This window comes from Artemia franciscana, chromosome 2 (assembly GCF_032884065.1).
Source record: "Artemia franciscana chromosome 2, ASM3288406v1, whole genome shotgun sequence".
NCBI classification, from domain to species: Eukaryota; Metazoa; Arthropoda; class Branchiopoda; order Anostraca; family Artemiidae; genus Artemia; species Artemia franciscana.
Window position 1 is genome coordinate 8,668,176 of NC_088864.1, and position 14,244 is coordinate 8,682,419.

Here is a 14,244-nt window from a genome sequence, read left to right on the forward strand (position 1 = left end):
AACGAGTTATGTGGATGCATGTTTGTTTGTTTGTAAAAAGAGCGTTTGTATATGACGTCATTATTAGTACATACGGCTTTGCATATGCACAGACAATGGGAAAGCCAAGAATGTTGTTTATTCGCAATTTTTGCGTAGTTTGAAACACATATATAAATCTATCTATATTCACAGGTGGGACACAGGGACACAACTACAATGGCGCATAACTAATATGGCGCGTAACGACTTACGCGCGCGGGGGGGGGGGGCTTGGGGGGGCGCGATATTCACAATTTTTGCGTAGTTTGAAACACATATATAAATCTATCTATATTCACAGGTGGGACACAGGGACACAACTACAATGGCGCATAACTAATATGGCGCGTAACGACTTACGCGCGCGGGGGGGCTTGGGGGGGCGCGAAGCGCCCCACCAACTAGGTGTTGGGGTGGCGCGAAGCGCCACCCCAACAGCTAGTATATATTTATATATATATATATATATATATATATATATATATATATATATATATATATATATATATATATATATATATATATATATATATATATATATATATATGAATTTGAATGTAGCTGGTGGACTGTAATGAAAAAGTAAAAAGCCACGGCTGATTGGAGAAAAAGTCAGGAAAGATATTATGAGTGAGAGGCAAAGTTAGCATAAGCCTTTTTCAGAATTGCACAAAAAGGATTTAATTTCACTTGTTGATACATATTCTACCATCCATCCATCTTAGGGCAGTGCTAAAGTATATATTCGCGGTATAAGGTAATTCAAATAGTATATCAGTTTCTATTATCCATTTGAATAATACAAACATGGTACTTTGAGATCGAGATAAGTAAAGAGTAGGTGCAGTGAGGTCAAGACTAACTTGAGGTTAGAGATAAGGTTTTTTAAACATATGACTATTGCTGTCGTCACAATCCAGGCTAGAATTTTGTTTAGGCACAGTTCCTTTTCTGCAGAAATTGTCATTTTCACATAAAAGCATGTTTTAACGGTCACATTTTAGAAGAAATATCTAATTCATATGTGCAATTGTTTTTTTGTTTGTTTTTTTAGTAAAAACATCCTTTTTCTTGAAACCATATTTTGGTGATAATTCTTGTCTTAGACATCTTCTACCCTCAAAACGAATCAAAAGCAAATATAGAACTAAGAAATCGTCTATGAAAACCATAAATAAAAAAAAAATTGACGTGGACGAAGCTTGAAAATTTGTATTTTTTAGGCTCTGGTAACGATTGCCACAAGTCTACAAGCCGTTCCTGTGGTTCCTCAGGCCAGAGCAGTTCAGAGAGTACAATGGCAGCAGACGCCTTTGCAGTATGGTCAACAAGGTCAGCAGCAATTAATACTCCCTCAACAGACACAGAGAGTTGTGAATCTACAAAGTCAGCCACTGCCACAAGGCCAGGTATTCCAACAGGATGTGATACAGTCACAAGGTCAAGCGATATCTCTTCAGCAAGAACAGCCGCAGGGTCATGCACAAGGACATAGCAGCTTGAACAGGTAAGTGAATTATAGCCTACATACTTTTTCAAACTCGAAATGTAGGGCAGATTTAATTAGATGGGAGTTCGTCTTCCTGAATAATTTATCAGGTTCTTTGCGTGTAGAAATAAATTTAAGGATTTAAAAACGTTAGCCGTATCTAAATCTCTTTAATTTATCATAAAGATCTTTATACACACTTTGATGTTAAACAGCAGATATAGAAGTTAATTTACAAATTCGAAACACACACAGACACACACACACGCACACACACACACACACACACACACACACACACACACACACACACACACACACACACACACACACACACACACACACACACACACACACACACACACACACACACACACACACACACACACACACACACACACACACACACATACACACACACACACACACACACACACACACACACATTGTAGGGGTTTGTTCCATTGTAGAAGTTTCAAGTTCCTATATACAAAAATTTGGAGCTTCGTATATTTTGCCGGAAGACCAATCACGGGTGCGTGTTTATTTGATTTTTTTTTTGTTTTTTTTTTCCCAAGGGTTGATCGTATCGACTCAGTGGTCCTAGAATGTGGCGGGAGGGCTAATTCTAACGGGAATTAAAAGTTCTAGTGCATATATTGTGTATATTTATTACTAATAAAACGTTTGTAAAAAAAATAAAAAGTTCGAGTTGCCTTTCTAAGTAACCGAAAATTCGAGGGCAACTAGGCCTCTTCCTCAACCCCTTTTTTAACAAAATCGTCCGATCAAAACTATGAAGAAGCCATTTAGCCGACAAAATTAATATGCAATTTTTTTTAATTATTCATGTGGCGTGAGCCAAAATCAAAACATGCATTAATTCTAAATGTTCAGAAATTAAATTTTAAAAAAATAAGTTTTTTAACTGCAAGTAAGGAGCAACATTAAAACTTAAAACGAACAGAAATCATTCCGTATATGTAAGGGGTTGTCCCCCCCACTCAACGCATTGCTCTTTACGCTTAAGTTTTTTTTATTGTTTTAAAAAGTGGTGTTGTTAGAAAGAGTTAAACTTTAGCGTAGAGAGCGATGCGTTGAGGAGGGGACAACCTCTTTCATATACGGAATAGTTTCTGTGCGTTTTAAGTTTCAATTTCGGTCTTTACTTGCAGTTAAAAATAATTTCTTCTTTTTTTTTAATTTAATGATATCAAATGAGTTGTCATGGGTTTCATGAGTCTGGAATTATAAACTACTATTCGTAAGAAAGCCTCCCGAAAGAAATACGACGGATTAGAGTGTGAAGAGTGGTGAACTTATTAATTACCCATTTGAAGTACATTCAAGATCATTGGTATTTAAGGATAGCTAAGGTAAATAATTAAAACTGAGGTTAAACTGCAATATAAGTGTCCTGAAACAAAATGTACTACGTAGCCTATTATTCGAAAAACCTTAACAATTTCCTCTAAAGGCTGTGTATAAGAATTTCTGAACTTGTTTTTCTGAACTTGTTACGATTTCTGAACTGAGCTCGTAATGTGTGTTCATTTTATGTTTAACATGTTACAAGCCAATTAATGCTCGTATTTAGTTTGAATTAGCTATTTACTTTTCTTGGAAAAAAACAGTGATTGTTTACACCACTGCAAATGTGACAAGTAGTTGGAAACCCATAACGAAAAATATTTTAACTTGATTTTAAAAAAGAGTAAAATTCAAAAAAAAAATTCTTTTTTGGTCTAAATACGTTAACATGTATTAGCAAAGATGGTGGTCTAAGACCTCAGAGAAAGAGAGTGTTTATTTGTAATAAATGATTATTTAGAAACTTATCGCTCTTTTCTTTGTTTTAAATTTCATGGAAAAAAAAAACAAACAGTTTTGTATCCTTTTACTGATCAGAAACTTGGCATATGAACAACAGATAGATACGACAACGGATAAAATACGTGTTATTTTTGCTTCCTTTTGTGATTCAAGCTTGAGATATAATACGATTGGAAGACAAAATGTAACAATTGACTTAAAAAAAAAGTAAACCAATAGAATTAAAGCACACTCTTTAATACGAAAGTATAGGACAGTGACTTTTTTCCTCTTTAGGTAGATTATAGAAGGGCTCTTTTTTGCATTTAATAACCGAATATTTTGTATTTTATGTTTATATTTGAAGGAGGAGGGATAGATAATAATCTCAGATTCGATATTCACTAGAACACATGTAAATATCTATAAATTTATAAATTACTATTTGGTAATTTTAGATCTTTAAATGACCATGTCAAACAGTTCATGGTAACGAACTGTAAATAAGGATCGACCCGGCTCAACAGTAACAGACACTCTAAAAAACGGAATATTGATACCAGTAGATACATTAAAAGAATTAGATTTGTATTTTGATTTCAGATATATAAGTTTCAACAAGCTTAGTATTGTCCATCAAATTTGCTTTATTTTCGAAAAAAGGGGAAACACCACCTAAGGGCTATAGAATCTTGATGAAAATCACATCATCAGATTCAGCGTATCAGAGAAACCTATTGTAGAAGTTTCAAGCTCCTATATGCAAAAATGTGGAATTTTATATGTTTTTTTGCCAGAAGAAAGATCACAGATTCGTGTTTATTCTTTTTTTTTTTCCAGAGGTGATCGTATCGACCAAGTGGTCCTAGAATATCGCGGCCTCAATTAAACAGAAACTAAAAATTTTAGTTCCCATTTTAAGTGATCTAAAAAATTGGAGGGCGACTAGGCCCCCTCCCACGTTAATTTTTCCCAAAGTCACCAGATCAAAATTTTGAGATAACCATTTTGTCCAGCATAGTCGAAAAATCTAATAACCATGTGTTTGAGGATAACTCAATCCCCCAGAGTCCCCGGGGGATGGGGTGCAAGTTATGAACATTGCTTATTGTTTACATTGGGAAGTATACAGAAGTTTTCAGAGGAGATTTTTTTGGGTGGGGGATCAAGGGGAGGAGGCTACGTGGGAGGATATTTCTATGGAAGAATTTTTCATGGGTATTATTTTTCCCAGCATTATTTAGAAAAATATCGGAAATTAAATATAAAAAACAGGTTTTTTCAACTGAAAGTAAGGAGCAGCATTGAAACTTAAAACAAACGGAAATTATTACGTATATGAGGGGGCTCACCCCTTTGTCAATACCTAGCTTTAAGCCCTAAAGGTTATTTGTATTTTTAAAAGAGCTATTTAGTCTAATTAAACGGCCTTTGAGATTCAGGGGTCATTTTTAGTGTATTGGTAAAAAATTCAAAATTTCAAACAATTTCAAAACAGTGTAGTAAGGAGCGACCCGGCTCAATAGTAAACAAAACTCTAAAAAACGGAATTTTGATACTAAAAGATCCATCAAAAGAATCACATTTTAATGCTGATTTTAAATATATAAGTTTCATCAAATTTAGTCATACTTTTCGAAAGTTACGAGTCTGGAAAAATTTGCCTTATTTTGGAAAATAGGGGAAACACCCCTTAAAAGTCGTAGAATCTTAACGAAAATCACACCATCGCATTCAGCGCATTAGATAACCCTATTGTAAAAGTTTCAAGCTCCTACCTAAAAAAAATGTGGGATTTAGTATATTTTGCCAGAAGAACGATCATGGGTGCGTTTTTTTGTTTTTTCTTTTCTTTCTTTTTTTTTCAGGGGTCATCGTATTGACCAAGCACCACTGGGTCCTTGGTCGTGGTTCTAGAATGTCGCAAGAGGGCTCATTCTAATGGAAATCAAAAGTCCTAGTGCCATTTTTAGGTGACCAAATAAATTGGAGGACACTTAGGCCCCCTCCCACACTTATTTTTCCCAAAGTCAACGGATCAAAATTTTTATATAGCCATTTTCTTCAGCATAGTCGAAAATCTTAATAACTATGTCTTCAGGGATGACTTTCTCCCCCACAGTCCACGGGGGAGGGGCTGCAAGTTACAAACTTTGACCAGTGTTTACATACAGTAATGGTTATTGGGAAGTGTACAGACGTTTCCAGGGGTATTTTTTGTTGTTTTTTTTTTGGGGGGGGGGTTGAGGGGAAGAATCTTGTGGGATGATCTTTTCTTGGAGAAATATGTCATGGGGGAAGAGAAATTCAATGAAGGGGGCGCAGGATTTTCTAGTATTATTATAAACAAAACAATGAAAAAATAAAATATAAAAAAGTTTTTTCAATTGAAAGTAAGGAGCAGCATTGAAACTTAAAACGAACAGACATTATTACGCATATGAGGGGTTCTTCTCCTCCTAAATACCTCGCTCTTTACGCTAAGGTATTATTAGCAATTTCAACTATTTATTCTACCGCCTTTCGGATTCAGGGGTCATTCTTAAAGAATTGGGACAAGCTTTAAGCTTTAGTGTAAAGAGCGAGGTATTAACGAGGGGACAAGCCCCCTCATATACATAATAAAAATATACGAATATAGAAGTTTGTTACGTAAGTTAACTCTTAAGCTGTGTATATTTTTTACTACTAAAAACGTTCGTTAAAAATTAAAAGCTCTAGTTGCCTTTTTAAGTAACCAAAAAATCGGAGGGCAACTAGGCCTCCTCCCCCACCTCTTTTTTCTTAAAATCGTCTGATCAATACAAAGAGTAAACCATTTAGCCAAAAAAGAATTTTTTGGCTAAATGGTTCAGACGTTCAGACATTAAATTTAAAAAAAAACTAGTTTTTTTTAACTGAAAGTAAGGAGCGACATTAAAACTTATAACGAACAGAAATTACTCCGAGTACGAAAGGGGCTGTTCCCTTCTCAACACCCCGCTCTTTACGCTAAAGTTTTTTATTGTTTAATCAAGTAGAATTGATAGAAAGAGTCAAACTTTAGCGTTAAGAGCGGGGCGTTGAGAAGGGAACAGCAGCTTTCGTACTCGGAGTAATTTCTGTTCGTTATAAGTTTTAATGTCGCTCCTTACTTTCAGTTTAAAAAACTAGTTTTTTTATTTAATAGCGTAAAGAGCGAGGTATTAACGAGCGGCAAACCTATTTGATATACGTAATAACCTCTGTTCGTTTTAAGTTTTAATGTTGCTCCTTACTTTCAGTCGAAAAAGCTTTTTTTTTTACTTAATTTGAAATTAAACACTAGGAGAAAGTTGAAAACAAAATACAAACAAGTGATCGCTAACTATTTTAAAGACACTTTGTCATTCAGCCCTTGAAATCTGTTGAAGTGCCAGACTTTGAACTGTATCTAAAATGAGCCGAAGATACCCAACATATGGCGTTTGAACCTCTTTTCTTTGTTAAAGAACACTACTCAACATGCTAAATGATAAGTTGGAATTCCTGTTTTTAACTTTCTAAGTCAAATAAGATATCGTGTCTTATGAAATATTTGTGCAAGCGGAAGATTGCAAAAATCTTTTTGACAGGATGAGTGATATGGTCACTAAGGTTGTGGTTTTCTAAATTACTGATGTCCTCAGCCTAATTGCATGGTACGATTTTCAATCAAGACTTGTCTGTCATCATTAAAGAGTTGCTGTTCACAAGTAGTTCATAATGAAGCAAAAGTGTACCATTTAAATTTGTATTGTATCTATTTAATTTTAATTTTAGTTTTGATGTACTTTGTATATTCACAGCTAAATTTATAAATGGCAATTGCTGGTACCGCAAAACTTGAAATTTAGGGACAAGCATCTTCGTTACATGGATCTTCTTTACAACGTGAGTTGGGATGTTACAAGGTTAAAAAGACCTTCCACCTGTAGATAAAAACTATGTAATCTTCTTTCCTAGATAAAATCAGAAAAAGTGCCATTTGGGTATATCCTTTCGTTTATTTTATTGGGTATGTTTATTTCAAAAATAAATGCTTAAAGTTTAAAGCTGTTCAAAGACAAACAGTGTTAGATGATACATATACAGCTTTTTTAGGTGTGCTTAAAAGAATTTACTAATTATATGATTCAGGAAATCTAATTATTTTAATCAAATCCCCGTAGACGTTGAAAGTGTCGATTTTACCCTTTTTTTTTCGGTTTTTAACTAAAGGTTTTGTAAAGAAGGCGACAACAGGAAGATCATTCCACACAGAAGTACAAGGCCCAATTAAGATGTTACTCAAAGTACAAGGCCCAAATATCCCCTTGGAAAATACCCGGTAAACGCCTAGAACCGTTACTCAAGTACTATGTTCTTCGCTTGTCATCCTTCAAACAATTGGAACGATCTGGTCTTTCTGTGCAACAGGACCAAAGGAAGAGAGGCAATGTTTTAGCCTTGCCTATAGTAAAAAGCTATATGGCTTCAATGTATTACAGTAATGTGTTTTTTTTCCCAGAGCCATTTCATATGGAAAGGGTGCATAAGCCTTTGAGTGTGTTTTTTCGATTTGAAATTGAAAGTTCTAGTGCTCTTTTTAAAAGTCAGAAATGTTTATATATGAGGATTTTCTTATTAGGAAAAGAGGGCTTGTTTGATTCTAGATCTTCTTAAAGGCTTAGGTCATTAAGATGAAACTTTAAGGGAGATATGGAGAGGAATATCGAACAAAATCAAAACACACTAGGTTCCTACTTGTTTTCAAAACGGCGTATCAGCAATATATAAGGAATAGCTGAGGATCTTAAGGTGAAACTTTCAGGGATTTTGAGAAAGATGTTGAAGAGTGACCGGAGGGCAACCATTCTTCATTGCCCTTTTTAGATGCCCTCTCTTCTCAACACTGATCAGAATTCTTAGAAAGCAAATTTGTTCAAGATAGTCCAAAAGTCAAGTAACTATGGCCATGGGGTTGACATATCTGAAGGGCTGTAAGTGAGGCAAGTTCCCCATTGTTCACATATGAGGATTTTTTACAAGGGAAACGGGGCATGTTTGATCTTGGGTATTCTAAAAGGCTTAGGGTATTAAGTCGAAACTTTAAGGATATTTTGTGAGGGAAATTGAAAACAAAATAAAAATAAACTATGCTTCCGCTTGTTTTCACAATGGCGTATCAGCAATATCCGAGGAACGGCTGAAAGTATTAAGTTGAAACTTCCAGGTATGTTAAGAGAGAGGTTGAAGAGTGATTAGAAGGTAACCAGCCTCCTTGCTCTTTTTAGATGCCTCCTCCTTTCAACACTTATACGAATTTTTAGAAAGTAGTTTTGTTCAAAATACCATAAAGGTATAATTACTATACCTCTGGGAATGTCCTGTCTTCACAGCCCCTGGACAAGGATTGTAGACAATGTAATTAGCCCATTGTTCGCATGCAGCATTTATTATTGGGATAATGGAGAATTTCTTGATTCTGGTTGTATTCAAAAGGCAAAGGGTTCTTAAAGTAAAATTCTAGTGAATATTGAGGGGTATGTTGAACTAAATCCAAAACACTATGCGTATCCAGAACATAAAAAAGGCGAATTTGCAAGATATAAGGAACGGTGGAGAATGTCAAATTGAAACTTTCAGGGCATGAAAAGTGGCCAGAGGACATCTAGCCCACTCTCATACCCCTTTTAGCTGCCCTACCCTCTAAAGCATTCACTCAAATTTGGAAATAACCATCTAGTTCAAAATAGTCTAAGCGTTAAAATAACTATGCCTCCGAGGATGACATTACCCCCACTCCTTCTTGGTCAAGGGCTGTACGTTGTACAAGTTTTCCGTTGTTTGTACGTAAGGTAAATTATCAAACAGTTCGTGGTAACGAACTGTAGTAAGGAGCGACCCGGCTCAATAGTAGCTGAAACTCTAAAAAACTGAATTTTGATACCAATATTGACATCAAAAGAATCACATTTTAATGCTAATTTTAAATATATAAGTTTCATCAAGTTTAGTTAAACCCATCAAAAGTTACGAGCCTGCGAAAATTTGCCTTATTTTAGAAAATAGGGGGAAAACCGCCCTAAAAGCCATAGAATCTGAACTAAAATCACACCTTCAGATTCAGCGTATTAGAAAACCCTACTGTTATAGTTTCAAGCTCTTATCTCCAAAAACGTGGAATTTTGTATTTTTTGTCAGAAGCCAGATCACGGATGCGTGTTTATTTGTTGTTGTTTTTTTCCCAGGGGTGATCATATCGACCCAGTGGTCCTAGATTGTTGCAAGAGGGCTCATTCTAACGGAAATTGAAAGTTCTAGTGCCCTTTTTAAGTGACCAAATAAACTGGAGAGCACCTAGACCCCTTCCCACGCACATTTTTCCCCGAAGTCACCGGATAAAATTTTGAGATAGCCATTCTGTTCAACTTAGTCGAAAACCTGATAAACTTGTCTTTGGGGACGACTTTATCCACCACAGTCCCCGGAGGAGGGGCTGCAAATTATAAACTTTGACCGTTGTTTACATATAGCAATGGTTATTATGAAGTGCACAGACGTTTTCAGGGGGACTTTCTCGCGTTAGGGTGGGAGTGGCTCGGGAGAGGGGGTTACGTGGTAGGATCTTTTCATGGAGGAATTTATCAGAAGGGAAGAAAATTTTCATGAAGGGGGCGCAGGATTTTCTAGCATTAAAAGAAAACAATGAGAAACTAAATATTTTTTTTTCTCCTGGAAGTAATGAGTAGCATTAAAAAGTAAAACGAACATATAATATTACGTTTACAGGGGGCTCGTCTTCTCCAAAATACCTTGCTTTTTACGCTAAAGTATTTTTAGTAATTTCAACTATTTGTTATATGGCCTTTGTGATTCAGGGTCATTCTTAAAGATTTGGGATAAAATTCAAGCTTTAGTGTAAAGAGCGAGGTATTGACAAGGGGGCAAACTCCCTCATATACGAAATAAAAATACACAAATATAGAAGTTCGTTACATAAGTTAATTCGTAAGGTACGTATGTTTATTACCAACAAAAACGTTCGTACAAAAAAAATCTAGTTGCTTTTTTCAGTACCCAAAAATTGGAGGGCAGCCAGGCCTCCTCCCCCACCCTCTTTTTCTTAACAAATTCATTCGATCAAAACTATGAGAAAGCCATTTAGCAAAAAAAAATTAAAATGCAAATTTCGTTTTAATTATTCATTTAGTAGATCTATTCAGTTCGTTTATTCAGATTCAGTTCGTTGTAGATCTCTATATTTTCGTTTTGTGAAATTTCTCTTGTGTACCCTATGAGCTAGAAATAAAAGACTAGTGTCAGCCCCTAGTGTCTAACTGAGCCACTAACCGTGGCTGAGGAGCTACGATTAGTGGCTTTTTTCGGTTAGTAGGCACATTTTTCAAAGCTTGATAGGATAAATAGCCTCCATCCTGATATGTGTTAGTAGAAATATTTGGATCTATTCTTTGTAGTATATATTTCTTTGCGAGTTTCTTCTTCTTTCTTCTGTTTTGTTGTGTTGTTTGTTTTGTTTGTCTTCTCATGTATTCCATATTGAACCCTTGTGTGGTTTTTGGGCAATAAAGATATTGATTTCCCAAATTCCCAAATTTCCCAATTGATTTCCCTTGATTTTTTTCCCAGGGGTGATCGTATCGACCCAGTTTTCCTAGAATGTTGCGAGAGAGCTCATTCTAACGGAAATGAAAAGTTCTAGTGCCCTTTTTAAGTGTCCCAAAAATTGGAGGGCATCTATGCCCCCTCCCACGCTAATTATTTTCCCAAAGTCAACGGACAAAATTCTGAGATAGCCAATTTATTCAGCTTAGTCGAAAAACCTTATAACTATGTCTTTGGGGAGGGCTTACTCCCCCACAGTACCCATGGAAGGGGCAACAAATTACAAGCTTTCACCGGTGCTTACATATAGTAATGGTTATTGGTAAGTGTACAGGCGTTTTCAGGAGGATTTTTGGTTGGAGAGAGGGGTTGAGAAGAGGGGGATATGCTGGGGGAACTTTCCATCGAGGAATTTGTCATGGGGGAAGAAAATTTTCCTGGAGGAGAGCCCCCTATTTTCCTAGGGCATATTCTGCAGGGGGGTGTTTCCTTAAGGCCAGGAGTATTTTCCAGGGGGTAAATACCGAAGGGTAGTAGACCCTGAGGGCGGGGGAAGCCGGCCACCATAAAACTAAACCAAAAAACGCTACATTTATCCTGATTGACGAAAGATCGTCTCTGCAAACCGATAGCTAAAAATATTACGAATTAGCTTTCAGTAAATGTTTTTGGGGACGTTGAACATAATCAAAAGGCGGTTTGTACACCCAAGGTTGTCAAAAGAGTGCAAAATTATTAACCAAATAACTAGAGCTACGTTGCCTGGGTAGCGTGAGGTGTTGCGGCAACCTTTGTTCTACACTTTGGTTTTGTTTCCTTGCTTCGATTAAACCCTGAAGTTATTAATCTGTAAGGATCTTAAAATAAATACTATGTACACCGACTCGCAAAAGCTGCAAACCCCTCCTTGTAACTAGCAAAAGTTGGAAACCCCATCTCTGAAAATGATTGTAGCCTAACAGCCGATTATTACTTACAAGTCCCCTACATGTCTTACCACTGGAACCAAATTAGTCTTACCATCAAATACACCGGAAACAAATAATAGGTACACCAACTAGTAAAAGTTATGAGCCCCTAATTGCCGAATATGATTATGAAATAACAGCCAACTGTTGCTAAGAACTCCCCTATGTTTCTCACTGTTGGTGTCGGCCAATTTTTGGTTTCAGTGTGTACCTTACTACTGAAGTTGTCAACCCCTTTACACTTTCAAACTGGTATATCTCATGAAGGAATTTATCTACCAAAAAATGGATGATATATACTTTGATCAGCTTCAGGGACCTTCGACTGCTGTCGAAAAAAAATCTATCTATCTTAGTACAAAAATTAACTTTTTTGCCGTAGGCCAAGTTTCTAACGTTATCACTTAGTTAGGAGCAAAGGATAAACTCTAATTTCTTTAGCAATGAGAGAACTTCAAAAGTTTAAGAGGCACATCTAATACCATTTCTCTACTGCAATCCCAAGTGCAAAAGCTGAATGATAAACTCAGCTGAAATCACAAACAGAAATAGGTAGAAACAATAGATTTTTAGCACCAGGCAAAAGTTCTACGAAGCCTTACAAAAGGCAAAGTCATATTCATCAATCCGGCCTAAGATCCACACTTTTCGTAAAAACCGCAGAGGTTAGACCCTTACCACTTTCTAGGAACAAGCTGAAATCGGAGTGCTAGGAAAGAAAAAACCAGAGCTAAGTGCTCATAAGGCACTTTTGATGAAGCCGGAAGAACCAAAGCCAAGAGCTCATATGGCACGAGGTCTAGCAAAATTCTGAGAGTCAATATATTGATTTAAAAGGAAAATCAGAGACTTAATGCCTTCAGCCCCCCAGATGGTTGAATCGGGGAGAACGACTTTATCAAGTCAATTTGTGCAGGTCTCTGACACGCCTACCAATTTTCATCGTCCTAGCACGTCCAGAAGCACCAAAATTGTAAAAGCACTGGACCCCCATCCTAACTCCCCCAAAGCGAGCGGATCCAGTCCGGTTACGTCAATCACGTATCTATGTCATTTGCTTATTCTTCCCACCTAGTTTCATCCCGATCTCTCCACTCTAAGCGTTTTCCAAGATTTCCAGTTCCCTCCTCCAATTCCCCCCAATGTCACCGAATCTGGTCGGGATTGAAAATAAAAGCTCTGAGACATGAATTCCTTCTAAATATCAAATTTCATTAAGATCTGGTCACCCGTTCTTAAGTTAAAAATACCTCAATTTTTCTAATTTTTCTGAATTAACACCCCCCTCAACTCCCCCAAAGAGAGCGGGTCCGTTCTAATTGTTTCAATCATGTCTCTAAAACTTGTGCTTATTCTTCCCATCAAGTTTCATCCCGATCTCTCCACTCTAAGCGTTTTCCAAGATTTCCGGTTTCCAAGATTTCTGTTTCCCCCCTCCGAACCCCTATGGACCTGGATCCGATTCGAATTGACAATGGAGAATCTGAGAGATAAAATATTTCTATATGTCAAGTTTCATTAAGATCCGATTACCCATTCCTAAGATTAAGATATCTCAATTTTCACGTTTTCCAAGATTTCCGGTTCCCCCCAATTCCCCCAATTTCACCAGATCTGGTCGGGATTTAGAATGATTACTCACTCTATATTACTCAATAAAAATTACTCGTTCGTAAGTTATAAATACCTCATTTTTTCTAATTTTTCCAAAATACACCCCAGCTCCCCCAAAGAGAGCGTATTCATTCTGGTCATTTCAGCCACGTATCCTGTACTTGTGCTTATTCTTTCCACCAAGTTTCATCCTGATCTCTACACTCTAAGCCTTTTCCAAGATTTCCGGTTCCCCCGCCCCAACTCCCCCCAATGACACTGGATCCAGTCGGGATTTGAAATAAGAGATCTGAGTTACGAGGTCCTTCTAAATATGAAGTTTCTTGTAGATCCGATCACTCCTTCGGAAGCTAAAATACCTCATTTTTTCTAATTTTTAAGAACTAATCCTCCCCTGAGCTCCCCCAAAGAGAACGAATCCATTCCAGTTATGTCAATCACGCATCTAGGACTCGTGATTATTTTTCCCACCAAGTTTGATCCCGATCCATCCATTCCAAGCGTTTTCCAAGATTTAAGGTTTCCCCCTCCAACTCCCCCAACGTCGCCGGATCCGGTCGGGATTTCAAATAAGAGCTCTGAGATAGGATATCCTTGTAAATATCAAATTTCATTAAGATCAGATCACCTGTTCATTAGTGAAAAATATCTCATTTTTTCCAATTTTTCCGAATTGACCGTCCCCTAACTTAACCGCCCCCCCGATGGTTGAGTCGGGGAAACGACTACGTCTAA

At 36.8% G+C, this 14,244-nt stretch overlaps 1 protein-coding gene across 2 annotated transcripts in view; it reads left to right on the forward strand.

Annotated features, from left to right (window-relative positions):
- Positions 1–14,244, forward strand: part of LOC136037040 (uncharacterized) — a 90,193-nt gene that overhangs the window by 22,533 nt on the left and 53,416 nt on the right. For both annotated transcript variants that reach the window (XM_065719459.1, XM_065719468.1), the window contains exon 2: positions 1,245–1,528. In XM_065719459.1, coding sequence (XP_065575531.1) covers positions 1,245–1,528 — 284 coding nt within the window. The remainder of the gene's footprint in view (positions 1–1,244; positions 1,529–14,244) is intronic.